The 17,974-nt window shown below is 39.5% G+C and overlaps 1 protein-coding gene across 1 annotated transcript; it reads left to right on the top strand.

Annotated features, from left to right (window-relative positions):
• The first annotated feature begins 1,765 nt into the window (after positions 1–1,765).
• ccdc102a (coiled-coil domain containing 102A) lies at positions 1,766–17,435 on the top strand. The gene is made up of 10 exons (XM_087783322.1): positions 1,766–1,953; positions 5,994–6,394; positions 6,452–6,796; positions 9,517–9,629; positions 10,333–10,441; positions 12,937–13,053; positions 13,115–13,324; positions 14,302–14,472; positions 14,552–14,655; positions 16,815–17,435. Exons 2-10 carry the CDS (start codon positions 6,032–6,034, stop codon positions 16,945–16,947), a joined length of 1,665 nt encoding a protein of 554 aa, XP_087639448.1. The 5' UTR covers positions 1,766–1,953; positions 5,994–6,031; the 3' UTR covers positions 16,948–17,435.
• Positions 17,436–17,974: the final 539 nt, after the last annotated feature.

The following is a 17,974-nucleotide window of genomic DNA, read 5'->3' as shown; positions in this document are numbered from 1 at the left end:
GTGGCATCACAATATATAAATACAAATTACTTACTTACTTAGAATCTCTGAAGGGAAGGTAGATGTAAATGCATCCACAGCATTGGACCATTATGTAGGTGAAGATAGTGAAGACATCTTTCAGCACAAGAATGTGGGGCCAGTTTTAAACAGTTTTTATTTTATTTTATCAAAGTAAAAAAATATGTGGTTACGTTATTGCATAAACTCTTTCGATGATTAAAATTAATGTAATTAAGAACAATTTGTATAGCGCTTTTCTAGACCAGGGTCACAAAGCGCTTAAACAATCAAAACAATACCCAATAAAAAAATATACTTTAAAAGGTCAAGACAACACTGAGACAAACACAGGAGTCTCAGAGAATCAAGGAAAAGCACAAATAAAAGTGTCTTAAGATGTTTCTTGAAGGAGTCAGTAGATCATCAAACACAGATGTTTCTTGAAGGAGTCAGTAGATCATCAAACACAGATGTTTCTTGAAGGAGTCAGTAGATCATCAAACACAGATGTTTCTTGAAGGAGTCAGTAGATCATCAAACACAGATGTTTCTTGAAGGAGTCAGTAGATCATCAAACACAGATGTTTCTTGAAGGAGTCAGTAGATCATCAAACACAGATGTTTCTTGAAGGAGTCAGTAGATCATCAAACAGAGATGGTTCCAAAGCTTAGGAGAAACAGTCTCCTCTGGTCCTGAAGCGTGTTCAGGAACCATCAGTAGATTCTGATCCACAGACCTCAGAGCCCGAGCTGGAGTGTAAGTCTGGATCAGATCACTGATGGAAGGTCTGACCATGAATAGATCTGAAAGTAAGAACCAGAATTTTAAAGTTGATCCTGAAAGAAACTGGCAGCCAGTGAAGAGTTTTAAGGATCGGAGAAATGTGAGTTCTTCTACTAGAGCGGCTCAGAATCCTGGTTGCAGAATTCTCGAGTTCTGAATCAACTGCAGGCGAGACAAGATCCTTCTTGTTAAGAAATGAAAACAAACTGTTGCAATAGTCCAGAAGAGAAGATACAAATACATGGATTATAAGATCCAGATCATGTTGTGACAACATTTTAGTTCAGAGATTTTTCTCACTTGAAACAGTTTCTGGTCAGTTTTCTGCAGTGTTGAACTAGAGACATGTTTTTGTCAAATACAACACCCAGGTTTCTCAGGCTCAGTTTGACAGACTGGCCTAAGTCACCCAAGTACTGACTCAACCCTGGAACCTTATCATCATCAATAACCAAAGTTTCAGTTTTGTCCACATCTAGCTGCAAATGTCTAAGTTTACCTTGTTGTTTTTTCAATTTCGTTTAAAATTGTTGAAATAATAAGTATAACATCAAATATTTAAAAATAAATAAATAAACTCTAAGTTATGGAGGAACGTCCGGTCAGCCAGAAATTTCAACCGGAAATAACAAGTTGATGAAACTGATTTGTGTTTCCCGTCCAAACTATGAAGTTAACACTTTAAAAAATACTTTGGAACTGAAGTAAAATGTGTATCGTCAGTCGACTTCAATGTGTCATCAAAGCCATCGTAACAGTTCACTCGAATTCCATTGTTTAAAAAAAAAAAGAAAAAAAAAAAAGTCACATTCCACCTCTTCAGACTTTCGACTCCATGACAGGGAAGTGCTAATTTGATCAGCCAATCAGCACGCAGGACTGTTTGAACAATCCTCGCGCTCATTGGCCAGCGAGAGCCGGGGGTCTTGGCATCCAACCGGGTGATTGGTCGCGAGGGTTTCCCCCATACGTGTTGCGAGCGTCCCCACCATCCCCCCTCGGCTCGGGCGGTGATTCTCGTCGGGAGTTCGGAGCGAACATCCGCGGCAGAGATAACAGATCAACGGACATATTCGTGGAGCCCAGCGGGGAGGAAGTGTCCTCGGTGCCGCAGCGACATCCGTCCGCAGCAGGAGTAACGGTGCTCACTCCGGGCTTCCCCCTCGGTACGTGCCAGAGCTTTTGTTGTCACACACACACACACACACTGAACACACACTTTAGTTTGTGTTTACTTTTCACCTTGACGTGTTAAAGAAAGATAAGAAAAACAAGTGTTTCAATAGGCCCTTAGATTTCTCTGTGTAAACACACAAAATAGTTGTGTAGTTCAGATTTATTTCCAGGAAAAGTATTTCCCAGTAACAATACTCGCAAGTTTTGGGTTGTGTTGAGTTTTCAGTGAGCAATTCCTGGAAGTACTATTATTATTATTATTTCTTGAAAGCGATATTTTATTCCAAAAGCCTGAAATAATCATATTTTCACATTTTTTAAATGATTTATTTCCACATCTGTTATAATCATAAATACCCAGTATTCCATATATGTTCCAGTCTGAACCCCATAATGCACTAAAACGTATACATGTCTGTATTTAGTGTGTAAAGTTTTAAAGATTTATTGAATCATATAATCGATTCCAGTGATATGAGTCGTTAAAAGTTATTATCATTTTCCTGTGATAAATATTAACAGAGTTATTGATTATTGAAACTGGTGGAAATTCACTTATTTCTGTTCAACCTCCTTAATCCTTGTGTTAACTCGTGGGTCAAGGTGACCCATAGGCCCGGAAACAAACCCAATAATAAGTTGGTTTCAGTATTTTAGGTGTGAGCTTCGTGTTCAACAATAACTTTTAAAATGTCTAACAATACTAACTATTTACCTGCTTTTAAAATAATGGTTGGTATCATTGGGACGCTTGCTAAACAAAGTTATAATGATGTTAATACTTTTGAATAAATTCATTAACGTTAAATTGGAAAATATAATAATTTGAAGAAAAATATAACCTTATAAGAACAAAATATAAATGTTTATTTATTTATTTTGGTTTTAAAATGTACTTTAATTATTATTCTATTCTGTATATTCTCAAGTTTAAAGTTAAAAACAATTTTATTTAAATAAAAATAATAAAAAATTGACATACCTATTTTCATTCATCATGTGTGAAATTAAACAGCCGGCCACTAGATGGCAGCAGTCACCACGTACTCCGCAGCTAAAGAAACGGTGAAATCCCGGCAATGACTGTGGATGAGAGGATACAGCCAACTCCAATTTTAAAAGTAACATCCATTTTCAGTTTTTAAAACAAATGAAAGTAGTTACGACTTCGTCAAGAGTCATGTGGTCTGTAAATACTACAACACCAGAGTCAAGTACTGGACAATACTACACATATTTCCTTGTTACTACACTATCACAACACCAAAGTCAAGTTCTGGACAATACTACACATATATACTTGTTACTACACTATCACAACACTAGAGTCAAGTACTCGACAATACTACACATATATCCTTGTTACTACACTATCACAACACTAGAGTCAAGTACTCGACAATACTACACATATATACTTGTTACTACACTATCACAACACCAGAGTCAAGTACTGGACAATACTACACATATACTGTATACTTGTTACTACACTATCACAACACCAGAGTCAAGTACTGGACAATACTACACATATATACTTGTTACTACACTATCACAACACCAGAGTCAAGTACTCAATACTACACATATGTTGTTTGTCTTACTGTATTGAAATCTATCGTGCTATCGTTATATTTATTGTATCTTTGGATTCTTGTTAATGCGCTTTAATAATATTGCACGTAAGTTCTTCCACACCTGTTATGTAGTAAGAAAGTATGTGGTAATACCACAATATAAGGCGGTGGCTTCTACTATATAAAAGGGCTTTAAGAACTTAAAATCAAGTAAAACATTTATGAAACTGTTGTTACTAATCTAAAAGTAAAGTAACAGAACGTGAGGGAATTTCTAACAAACAATCAAATAGATATTATTATTATTATTATTATTATTATTATCCAATGTTGCAATTGCAGACCAGGGTGTGTTTTGTGGGGAGAGGTTTACACATTTTTCACTATACACAATCAATGAATCATTGTGTAGTTCCACCAACACAACATTTGATACAAGAATCAACGTATTATTAACGATTCCAGACAAAAGCCTACATTTCTTTGATAAAATGAGACAAATTGTTGCATCCATTGATCTGAATAACGCATCTTTCCTGAACTCAAAAAAATCAATCACTGTTGAATATTGACTTCATCCCCTGCATTAAGATGTAGTAACAATATATGTCTTTAAAGGCCCCTTCTAGACACTGACGGTGACCATACAGATGCAATTTAAACACATTCAAACATTGTTAAAACTGTGATTTTCAATAACAAATCAAATGAGAGAATGTAACATAGCACTGCAGGTCTGGTGAAAACCATATTAAACACACATTTAATTTGAAATACCTTTGGATTCCAAAACCGTGATCAAAAGACTAGAGCAGGTCATGGTTAATGGTTTATTTGACTGAGGCGTTGTCGGACAAGGTTGAAGCATCAAGATTGAATGAAAACAAACTTTTACAACTCACTATACAAGTTCAGTATTTATTGTGTGATGATGTAAAATCATAGCAACCATTGGAGACTATGTTAATAACCCTATAATCTAGAGAGAATATAGCGAACATGGATGATAAGAGGCGGGTTTTGAAGTGGTTTTGAAGTCGTTGTCATGTTGTTTTGTCTCCTCACGATACTCTGAAAAATGACAATACATTCCGGAAGTTAATTAAAAGGTTGTGTCTACATTTTCTACTCGCATAAGTCACGTTCAGGGCTCACTCGTCTTTGCCCTCCTGGTTCAAAAGGAGAAACAAAAAACATTCAAATACCCACTGCTCGTTTCTAACGACCAAACAGTAGTAATGGTCCGAAAATTAAATAAAAACGTTAATATTTTAAGCTTTTATATGGATCTGTATATGTATAAAACAATTCATTAATTTATCTTTTAAATTTGCTTAATCCATTTTTAGCTTTTTTAACTTAACTTAACTAATTTCAATTTATTTTATTATTAATTTCATTTTACAATTTACGCAAAGACATGCGGTGTGAATCCTCGGCTACAGGAACACTGTAATCCTGCGAGACTGAGGACGAGAGGATACAGTGAGTCCAGCAGCTTTTAAAACTGATGTTTGGACATAGTTTGGCTTGAAAACTAACTAAAGCAGTTACGACTTCGTCAAGAGTCATGTGGTCTGTATATACTACAACACCAGAGTCAAGTACTGGACAATACTACACATATATCCTTGTTACTACACTATCACAACACCAGAGTCAAGTACTGGACAATACTACACATATATCCTTGTTACTACACTATCACAACACCAGCGTCAAGTACTGGACAATACTACACATATATACTTGTTACTACACTATCACAACACCAGCGTCAAGTACTGGACAATACTACACATATATTCTTGTTACTACACTATCACAACACCAGCGTCAAGTACTGTACAATACTACACATATATCCTTGTTACTACACTATCACAACACCAGAGTCAAGTACTGGACAATACTACAAATATATACTTGTTACTACACCATCACAACACCAGCGTCAAGTACTGTACAATACTACACATATATCCTTGTTACTACACTATCACAACACCAGAATCAAGTACTGGACAATACTACACATGTATACTTGTTACTACACTATCACAACACCAGAGTCAAGTACTGGACAATACTACACATATATACTTGTTACTACACTATCACAACACCAGAGTCAAGTACTGGACAATACTACACATATATCCTTGTTACTACACTATCACGACACCAGAGTCAAGTACTGGACAATACTACTCATATATACTTGTTACTACACCATCACAACACCAGCGTCAAGTACTGGACAATACTACACATCTATACTTGTTACTACACTATCACTATATGTCGTATTGTATCCCCAGATTCCTGCTACACCCCTATAAAGTTGCACAACACCCACATGATTCTGACAATACTGCAACTTCAGATCTGATGCATGTCTCTTGATTGAACTCCGAGTTAATCCTGTTGCTCTTCTGTTCCCGGTCCAGGCACCTTCTTCCTCCCACCTGGTCTACACTCCAACAGCATGAACCACAACCCCAGCTCTCAGCTGTCAGAGATGGGCAAGTCACCCTCCGGGAGCCTCCTGTGCAGCCTGGGTCTGGGGTCAGACAGGAGGATCTGCTCTTCCGACAGCGTCACCTACACCCCCAGTCCCACCGGAGAGACCCCCAGCCCGAGCCCGCCGCTGCTGCTGTCGCCAGGTATCGGCGGGTTTGGACTGGGCGCCCTGGGGGTGATGGGAGAGGGCGCGGGAGCCGACTGGGAGAGCAGGGAGGAGCTGAGGCTCAGGGAGCTGGAGGAGGCCAGAGCCAGAGCCGCTCAGATGGAGAAGACCATGAGATGGTGGTCTGACTGCACGGCCAACTGGAGGGAGAAGTGGAGCAAGGTGAGCCATTCAGCTGCGACATGGATCAATGCTCTTATGAAACTCTACGCTTGCCAGGTCCGTGCGGAACGGAACCGCGCCCGCGACGACATCCGGCAACTGAGGCAGAGGCTGGACAGCCTGACGAAGGAGCTCAGCGGCGTCCGCCGAGAACGCCAAGAGCTCGCCTCGGAGAACGAGACGCTACGCCAGGAAGCCTCGCTCGTCCGCGGTGAACCCGCGACTCACCCCGCCTCCACTTCCTCATCGCCCTCGCATCTGCCCGGCATCGCATCTTCCTCGCATTCTCCGACGTTGGACTGCTGGTCTCCGACGGGTTCCTCGGACGCACACTGTCAATCGAACCTGGCCGAGCAGAGACGACATGGATCTCCTGAGCTCGACCTTGAAGTAGAAAAGAAGGTGAGTTCTTGTATTCAAGATCAGTTGGTTGAACAGGTTGAAAACACTTACCATATTTTCCTCACTATAAGGTGTACTTTAAAGCCTTTAATTTTCTGGAAATAAAAAACAATGCTCCTTTATAATCCGGAGCGCCCTTGTATATGAACATTACTTGGTGGGAGACTTGTTTACAAACACTTTCATGACTCTGAGCCGACACGCCGTGGGCAGGATTACGTCATTGTGTCATCACGGGGTGGGATTTGCGACTCACGTCACATCATGGCAGACAGCTATGGAGTAAGATTACTGCCTCCGGTTTGAGCGAGTGTGTCTTGGTTGTTGTGCACCCACGTCATTTGTGTCATCACAGGGTGGTATTTACGACGCACGTCACATCATGGCAGACGTCTATGGAGTAAGATTACTGCCACTGGTTTGAGCGAGTGTGTCTTGGTTGTTGTACACTCACGTCATTGTGTCATCACGGGGTGGTATTTACGACTCACGTCACATCATGGCAGACAGCTATGGAGTAAGATTACTGCCTCCGGTTTGAGCGAGTGTGTCTTGGTTGTTGTACACCCACGTCATTTGTGTCATCACAGGGTGGTATTTACGACGCACGTCACATCATGGCAGACGTCTATGGAGTAAGATTACTGCCACTGGTTTGAGCGAGTGTGTCTTGGTTGTTGTACACTCACGTCATTGTGTCATCATGGGGTGGTATTTACGACTCACGTCACATCATGGCAGACGTCTATGGAGTAAGATTACTGCCACCGGTTTAAGCGAGTGTGTCTTGGTTGTTGTACACCCATGTCATTGTGTCATCACAGGGTGGTATTTACAACGCACGTCACATCATGGCAGACGTATATGGAGTAAGATTACTGCCACCGGTTTGAGCGAGTGTGTCTTGGTTGTTGTACACTCAAAATCACTCAGCTGCACGCTTAACCACTCTAGCTGTCATACACGCGCTCAACTTTTCTGCTGCGCACTGAACGCTTTAATAAAGTTTCAACTTTATCTGACTGTTTTGTTGACATTCCTTTTAGCACAGCTTTAGCATAAAGTTTTGACTCTATCTTTTATTCTATGCGCCTTATAATCCGGTGCAAACTATTTATGAAAACACTTCTAAAACAGTCCATTTTTTGAAGTGGGCCTTATAATCCGGTGCGCCTAATAGTGCGGGAAAAACGGTACAAATATCTAGTTATTGTAGTTTAAAGGGCCTCATCCTGCATTCACAGCATTTCTGATTCATGTCCGAGTTGAACCCGCTTTCCCACATCGTGATGCTGTTACCACGCTAGTGTGCTGTCATGGTTGATTCATTAGTGTTGCTTCTTATGGATGTTTGTCTGCAGCAGAGTTCATCACAGGAAACACAAACAACTGTGTCTTGGATGATTCAAACTCCCAGAGTTGATGGATCAGTATAGCAAGTATTTTAACATATTAAAGTTTATATTTTTCCCTTATGTAATGTTGGGCTTATTGTCAGAGTAATCTGTTCTTTTTAAAGTTATAGACAAAAAGGTTTGTTGCACTAAGAGCAATAACTCTGGTCAAATAGGGAAAACTTTAACTTCAGCTACATCTAGTGGCGTATTTGTGTAGTTACATCAAATATTACCACTGACATCCTGCGAGGAATACTACAGAAGCTCTGGTCCTGCCCACACATTATAAGATCACATGTTTGATAAACACAGTATTTAATCAAATGAACAAAATAACTTCCTTGATTCAGCAAAATAAATAGTTTTGAATGTCATAAAACATTTTCTCACATTAAAGTTAAGCCATTCTATTCATTTATTTTATTTATTAATTTAATAGTCAGGGACGATGCATTCAATTAATTTATAGCTTGTGTTAATTTTCAACTCCTGTCCCTGGTCGGGCCTTTTTACAATATTTACAAATCATCATCGTCATCGTCATCGTCATCGTCATCGTCATCGTCATAGTCAATCAATCATTTGACAAAGAGTCAAGTGCTGTTGTTTTAATACAACATCAAAGCAAATTTACAACAATTTCTTATACAATATAAATAACACAATGTTTCTATTAATTTAATTTATTTACAATTAGAAATGCATCAATAATTGATGCTTAAACATCACAAAGCGTCTTAATAGAAGCAGATTAATTCAATTTAAAAGCTTTTCAAGGTTTAACGTCAATAATTAAACATTAGTCTATTAGTCGACAACAAATGAACAAATGGTTGTTGATCATAAGCCGATGAACCAGACATCACGTTCGTTTTTCAACTGCATCTTTGGCTCTTATCTTCATTACGGTGAACGCAATAAAAATGGATTATTTTTAATTATATTTTCTTTTAATACATGTGCTGATTTGGAGAAGAACCTAACCTGTCTTTTGCATTTTTCTAATTCTAACTGATGTCGAACCTCGTCCCGGGGTTCAGAGAGGTCTTGTTTTTATCGGCTTTTCTTTGACGTGTCACCAAGACGAGGTCGAATATGGTGAGTGTGTTGAGAAAATCAGATTCTAGTCGGTTCATTATTGCAGACGAGTCATTACGAGGGGTTAGAAGAAGAAGCAAAGAACATCTAGATATAATTCACCTGGTGTCGTCCAGCACTCGTTCTTCAGTCATCGGGTCGGTCGCAGTTCCGGGGGCGGGTCAGACGGGCGGCAGCAGTGTGAATCCAACTATGTCACATTCATCATCAGGTGTGATCCGGCAGGTACGCGGCGGTCAACTGCTGGACGACATGAACACGATAGAGGATTCGGGGAAACTCAACGCCCTGCAGCTGCGTCTGGACGAGTCCCAGAAAGTTCTGCTGAAGGAGAGAGAGTAAGAGCATTCAAACGCATCTTCTTTTATTCATCGCAGGAAGAGAAACTTATTTACAAGTTTGTTAGTTCTCATGTAAAGTGTAGACACGGGGTTGAGATCATTTCTCTGTGCACTTCTTCATATGACCGCTGAGTGGCGCCAAAGAGCCGCAGCAGCAGATGACGTCTGCTCTGGTGTTTGCGTCACAAAAGCTGAATTCACTAAATTTAAACTCATTACTTTTGTAAATATACAATTAGCAATAGAACATGTGATTTTACAATAATCACCACGTTTAATTATTGCTGTATTTGTAACGACAAATATTTATTTACATCTAGTAAATCCTCAAAAATCTATTTGTTTTTATTTCCTAGAAATGTATTTTTATTATTCTGAGTTTTCCACACAGGATAATGATAATAACAATAGAATATAATCAGTTTGTTACGACATAGAGTGGACAATTGAGGCGTCTTTAACTTCTGTAATCTGCAATCTGTAAAAGCAATGACAGCGGAAATAATGGCCTTTATTAATAATGGATCTGTAACTTGATTCTTTTTTTCTTAACCACAAAAATCAACATCTGTTTGTGAACTGAAATATCACTCGGGTTATTTTCTGATTCAGACAAATGTCGTGGGACGTCCGTGTGGACGAGGGTCTCGGGTGCATCGACCGTCTTCTCAGCGGGTTCTAATCTGACTATTCTTTCCAGAGACAAGCTGGCTCTGACCAAGAGCATCGAGAGGCTGGAGTCTGACATCAACCAGAGGAAACAGAAGTACGAGGAACTCAGCAAGAGCCGACAAGAAGTCCTCAAACAGGTGAGACACTGATGATGATGGGTCTCCACTCGATCCAATACACCTGTCCTTTCATTCTTTATCAAACTAGCTTTCAAGAAATGCCAGTTAGCACCTGAAATCATATGGACTCGCTCCAAGTTTGTTTAAACTAGGATTTAATCCTATTTTCCTTGCATCAGTTCCGCACTGCTGCAGACAAGATTGTTGGGGCAGGAAACTAGTTATAAAAGTAAAGTCTATTCAGTCAGTTTTCAGAATAAAATACTATTGGTAGACGTTAAATTACACTTTTCACAGACAAAAACGTTACGTCACGACAGGAAAGGTTCAACAAGAGGCATGTCAAGAAAGAAAAAAAGTTCATTTTTTTATTTCCGTGAACACACACACACACACACACACACACACACACACACACGCACATACACACATACACGTGTTGACACGAGGAGATGGAATAAAAAAGCTTTTTGGATGAAGATGAAGAAATATATAAAATAAATAAAAAAATCTTTACAGCAGTTTTTAAATGTATCAAAAACAGTTAATAATTATCAGTTAATCAAAAAAATAAAATAAAAGGAGAATTGTTTTCTTCATATGTGATCTTGAGTTGATTTGAGTAAGTAATCATTTGTGAAGATGTTTCTAGACCAGGGTCACAAAGCGCTTGAACAATCAAAAACAAAACACAGTTAAAATATATACTTTGAAAGATCGAGACACACAAGACAAACACAGCAGCAACAAGGAAATTAAGAAAAAGCTCAAATAAAAGTGTCTTGAGATGTTTCTTGAAGGAGTCAGTAGATCATCAAACACAGATGTTTCTTGAAGGAGTCAGTATATCATCAAACACAGATGTTTCTTGAAGGAGTCAGTAGATCATCAAACACAGATGTTTCTTGAAGGAGTCAGTAGATCATCAAACACAGATGTTTCTTGAAGGAGTCAGTAGATCATCAAACACAGATGTTTCTTGAAGGAGTCAGTAGATCATCAAACACAGAGATGTTTCTTGAAGGAGTCAGTAGATCATCAAACACCGATGTTTCTTGAAGGAGTCAGTAGATCATCAAACACAGATGTTTCTTGAAGGAGTCAGTAGATCATCAAACACAGATGTTTCTTGAAGGAGTCAGTAGATCATCAAACACAGATGTTTCTTGAAGGAGTCAGTAGATCATCAAACACAGATGTTTCTTGAAGGAGTCAGTAGATCATCAAACACAGAGATGTTTCTTGAAGGAGTCAGTAGATCATCAAACACAGATGTTTCTTGAAGGAGTCAGTAGATCATCAAACACAGATGGTTCTTGAAGGAGTCAGTAGATCATCAAACACAGAGATGTTTCTTGAAGGAGTCAGTAGATCATCAAACACAGATGTTTCTTGAAGGAGTCAGTAGATCATCAAACACAGATGTTTCTTGAAGGAGTCAGTAGATCATCAAACACAGATGTTTCTTGAAGGAGTCAGTAGATCATCAAACACAGAGATGTTTCTTGAAGGAGTCAGTAGATCATCAAACACAGATGTTTCTTGAAGGAGTCAGTAGATCATCAAACACAGATGTTTCTTGAAGGAGTCAGTAGATCATCAAACACAGAGATGTTTCTTGAAGGAGTCAGTAGATCATCAAACACAGATGTTTCTTGAAGGAGTCAGTAGATCATCAAACACAGATGTTTCTTGAAGGAGTCAGTAGATCATCAAACACAGATGTTTCTTGAAGGAGTCAGTAGATCATCAAACACAGAGATGTTTCTTGAAGGAGTCAGTAGATCATCAAACACAGATGTTTCTTGAAGGAGTCAGTAGATCATCAAACACAGATGTTTCTTGAAGGAGTCAGTAGATCATCAAACACAGAGATGTTTCTTGAAGGAGTCAGTAGATCATCAAACACAGATGTTTCTTGAAGGAGTCAGTAGATCATCAAACACAGATGTTTCTTGAAGGAGTCAGTAGATCATCAAACACAGATGTTTCTTGAAGGAGTCAGTAGATCATCAAACACAGATGTTTCTTGAAGGAGTCAGTAGATCATCAAACACAGATGTTTCTTGAAGGAGTCAGTAGATCATCAAACACAGATGGTTCTTGAAGGAGTCAGTAGATCATCAAACACAGAGATGGTTCCAAAGCTTATGAGCAACAGTCTGAAAGGATTTCTCTCCTCTGGTCCTGAAGTTCAGGAACCATCAGTAGATTCTGATCCACAGACCTCAGAGCCCGAGCTGGGGTGTAAGTCTGGATCAGATCACTGATGGAAGGTCTGACCATGAATAGATCTGAAAGTAAGATCCAGAATTTTAAAATGATCCTGAAAGAAACTGGAAGCCAGTGAAGAGTTTGAAGGAGAAATGTGAGTTCTTCTACTAGAGCGGCTCAGAATTCTGGCTGCAGAGTTTTGTATGAACTGCAGGCGAGACACATCCTTCTTGTTTTTGCATTTGTCGTGCGACACATTCAACTTCCTGTATCTTCTTCCTTATGCGTCTCCCTCGCAGCTCAACCTCCTGAAGGAGATGCACCAGGATGAACTGGGCCGCGTGTGCGACGACCTGGAGAACGAACTCGGCGCTCGCACCAGCATGGACAAGAAACTGGCCGAACTACGAGGCGAGGTGAAGATGTTTGGTTAATCTATCAAAAACGGAGTTGGATCTCTGACCAACTGTTCTTCAGATGGAGCGGCTGCAGGTGGAGAACGCCGCCGAGTGGGGTCGCAGAGAACGACTGGAGACGGAGAAGCTGGCCCTCGAGCGAGACAACAAGAAGCTGAAGGCTCAGAACGAAGACCTGGTGGAGCAGCTGGCCAAGAAGAGAAGACAAGCAACCTCCGCCTTGGACACGGACCTCAAGGCCATCCAGACTGAGCTGTTTGAGAAGAACAAGGTGAGGACAGACAGACAGACAGACAGACAGACAGACAGACAAAAAGACAGACGGACAAAAAGACAGACGGACAAAAAGTCAGACAGACAAAAAGACAAGACAAAAAGACAGACAGACAAAAAGACAGACAGACAAAAAGACAGACAGACAAAAAGACAGACAGACAAAAAGACAGACGGACAAAAAGTCAGACAGACAAAAAGACAGACTTACAAAAAGACAGACAGACATAAACACAAGAAAAATAGACAGACAGACAAAAAGACAGACAGACAAAAAGACATAAAGACAAGAAAAAAAGACAGACAGACATAAAGACAAGAAAAAAAGACAGACGGACAAAAAGACAGACAGACAAAAAGACAGACTTACAAAAAGACAGACAGACATAAAGACAAGAAAAATAGACAGACAGACAAAAAGACAGACAGAATAAAAGACATAAAGACAAGAAAAAAAGACAGACAGACATAGAGACAAGACAAAAAGACAGATGGACAAAAAGACAGACAGACAAAAAGACAGACTTACAAAAAGACAGACAGACATAAAGACAAGAAAAATAGACAGACAGACAAAAAGACAGACAGAATAAAAGACATAAAGACAAGAAAAAAAGACAGACAGACATAAAGACAAGACAAAAAGACAGACAGACAAAAAGACAGACTTACAAAAAGACAGACAGACATAAAGACAAGAAAAATAGACAGACAGACAAAAAGACATAAAGACAAGAAAAAAAGACAGACAGACATAAAGACAAGAAAAAAAGACAGACAGACATAAAGACAAGACAAAAAGAAAAGTCAAGACAAAAAGACAGACAGACAAAAAGACAGACAGACAAGAAAAAAAGACAAGACGAAAAGACAGACAGACAGACAGACAGACAGACAGACAGACAGACAGACAGACAGACAGACAGACAGACAAAAAGAGAAGCGTCCTCGACTCTCTGGTCTCTGATCTTCCAGGAACTGGCCGACCTGCGTCACATCCACTCCAAGCTGAAGAAGCAGCACCAGGAGAAGATGGCCGAGCTGCTCCACGCCATACGCCGGGTGGAGAGTCACGAGGCGGAAGTCAAGAAGCTGCGTCTGCGAGTGGACGAGCTGAAGAAGGAGCTGGGACAAGCGGAAGACGAGGTGTGTGTGTGTGATTGTGTGTGTGTGGGGGTGTGTGTGTGTGTGTGTGGGAACTAAACCCTGGTGTGTTTTCAACCAGCTGGACGATTCTCACAACCAGAGCAGGAAGCTGCAGAGATCTCTGGACGAGCAGGTCGAGCAAACGGAGAACCTGCAGGTGCAGTTGGAACACTTGCAGTCACGGTGAGACAAACAACACTTTTTTTTAAACTTTAACAATAGATTTGAGTCTCTTCATGGTCATTAATGAGCACTAATTATATTTAGTCGTCAATTTTGTAACTATTATTGTCGTGAATTATCGTAAATTAATAGAAACAACTTTAACTTTAAACTTTGATCAGATTCCAAATGCTTTATTGGATGGATGGATGGATGGATGGATGTATAGATGGATGTTTAGATGAATGGATGGATGGAAAGATGGATGTAAAGATGAATGGATGTATAGATGGATGGATGGATGGATGGATGTATAGATGGATAGATGGATGGAGGGATGGATGGATGGAAGAATGATAGATGGATAGATGGATGGAGGGATGGATGGATGGAAGAATGATAGATGGATGGATGGATATATAGATAGATGGATGGATGGATGGATAGTTGGATGTATAGATGGATGGATGGATGTATAGATGGATGTTTAGATAAATGGATGTATAGATGGGTGGATGGATGGATGTATAGATGGATATATAGATAGATGGATGGATGGATGGATGTTTAGATAAATGGATGGATGGATGGATGGATGTATAGATGGGTGGATGGATGGATGTATAGATGGATGGAGGGATGGATGGATGGATGGAAGAATGATAGATGGATGGATGGATGTATAGATAGATGGATGGATGGATGGATGGAAGAATGATAGATGGATGGAAGAATGATAGATGGATGGATGGATATATAGATAGATAGATGGATGGATGGATGTATATATAGATGGATGGATGGATGGATGTATATATAGATGGATGGATGGATGTATATATAGATGGATGGATATATGGATGGATATATAGATAGATGGATGGATGGATGTATAGATAGATGGATGTAAGAATGATGGATGGATGGATGGATGTATAGATAGATGGATGTAAGAATGATAGATGGATGGATGTATAGATAGATGGATGTAAGAATGATAGATGGATGTATAGATGTATAGATGGATGGATGGATGTATAGATGGATAGATGGATGGAGGGATGGATGGATGAAAGAATGATAGATGGATGGATGGATATATAGATAGATAGATGGATGGATGGATGGATAGTTGGATGTATAGATGGATGGATGGATGTATAGATGGATGTATAGATGGATGTTTAGATAAATGGATGGATGGATGGAAAGATGGATGGATGTATAGATGGGTGGATGGATGGATGTATAGATGGATATATAGATAGATGGATGGATGGATAGTTGGATGTATAGATGGATGGATGGATGTATAGATGGATGTTTAGATAAATGGATGGATGGATGGATGGAAAGATCGATGGATGTATAGATGGGTGGATGGGTGGATGGGTGGATGGATGGATGTATAGATGGATAGATGGATGGATGGATGGAAGAATGATAGATTGATGGATGGATATATAGATAGATGGATGAAAGGATGGAAGAATGATAGATGGATGGATGGATATATAGATAGATAGATGGATGGATGTATATATAGATGGATATATAGATAGATGGATGGATGGATGTATAGATAGATGGATGTAAGAATGATGGATGGATGGATGTAAGAATGATAGATGGATGGATGGATGGATGGATGGATGGATGGATAGAACTTTATTGATCCCTCTGGAGGTCTCCTTCGGGAAATTGTTTTTCCAATTATAACACAGCAACACAGACGATTGCTCATAAAAAACAACATTTTCTTCTTATTTATTATTTTATTATTTCTTATTTATTGACCATAAATACAACATTTGTTGATCAGATGCTTTTATTAAGCAACAAGAATGGAAACGAAACATAGTAGTTTAGTTTCTCTGACATTTATAAATGAATTTAGCTCAAATTAAACCAAACAAATTGATATTTATACCTGATATAATCTTAATTCATCTAAATAGTGTGAAATGCCTTTGATGCAATAAAAGCACTTTGTAATGCAACGAAAACGTATCAACTGCCCTTTAACTTTTCCTTTATTTATGTTTAGAGCCTTATTCAAAAATGGATTAAATCTATTTTTCTTCAAAATTCAAAATGAGTAGTGTGTGAAAATGTAGTGCGCTATAAGTACTCTCACCTCTGATTCTGTGTTTATTCATTTTATTTTTATTTTTTTTCAGACTTCGACGGCAGCATCAGAGTCCGAGTCTCTTTGGGTCGATGCGAGCGTCTCGGTTTGGATCGGAGAATCCTGACAGTCCGACCAGTGACTTGGACGATGACAAGAGTGACCTGCAGCTGCAGATCACCTGATACACACACGAACACACACACACACACACACACACACACACACACACACACAGAAACACACACACGCACACGCACACACGTATATCTCCATACAATCAAGTATCGAAGAAGAGAAGTCCAATATGTCGGACTTTTATTTATTGTATTTTTTGTACACAGTCGTCGGCTCCAGTGTTTTTCTACGAGCCTTGGCTTCAGTTCAGATGCTTCTCCGTAAAAAAAAGTCTGACCAGTAGGACGACAGTAATTTAAGATAAGATAAGGAGTCGGTCAGGAACACACGAAAGGATCTACAAAAGCTGTGTCACTGCCAGTCGTGTGAACATCTGCTCCAGCGTCACATGTATCTTCATATAACGTCGTATTGTTGCTTCGTTCATTTATGCTGTTGAGGAAGTTTTTTTTTTTAAAAAAACATGTAACTCAGTAGTTTTTTGTACCGGCACAAGAAAAGTTGATACCTTTAAATAAACAAAGGTTTCTTTGTCTCTCTGTGTTTATTTTTCCACCGACTTAATGATGTATTTGTCGTTCCAAACTGAGTAAAATGTCTCTGAAATCAGTCGAAAGTGACTCATGAAGATCAGAATCTGTTTGAAACTTAGCTATGGTTTGTTTTTGTGTTTTTATCCAAGCGTTCGTGACGACATCTCTAGCGGTTCAGTTCCATCAGTGCCTAATATTGTCCTGAGAAAGAGGCTGAACTCGTGTTTGGTCTCATTCCAGCCACGGCCTGCTACGATCCTCGATGCAATCGTAGCTAATGGCTACAGAAGTGGAATCTTGGCCGAGATTCAAAGAGACCGTCGACACCGAGAGCAGCTGGTCAAAGGTCGTGGACACGGTTTTCCATAAAGACGTCAAAAACCTTCACCAGCTTCTCTTCTATGGAGAAGAGAGAACCCCGGGTTACCTGACGTAACCATGGTTCTACGAATAAATACAGCCAGGCTTCTGCTGTGTTTCTTACGGCTCTCCTCTGTTATCTTCTCCACCCACTCGAGTCTCTTTTCCTGTGGATTATATA

This window comes from Callionymus lyra, chromosome 2 (genome assembly GCF_982586985.1).
Source record: "Callionymus lyra chromosome 2, fCalLyr1.hap1.1, whole genome shotgun sequence".
Lineage (NCBI taxonomy): Eukaryota > Metazoa > Chordata > Actinopteri > Syngnathiformes > Callionymidae > Callionymus > Callionymus lyra.
This window is presented reverse-complemented; position numbering and strand designations above follow the sequence as displayed.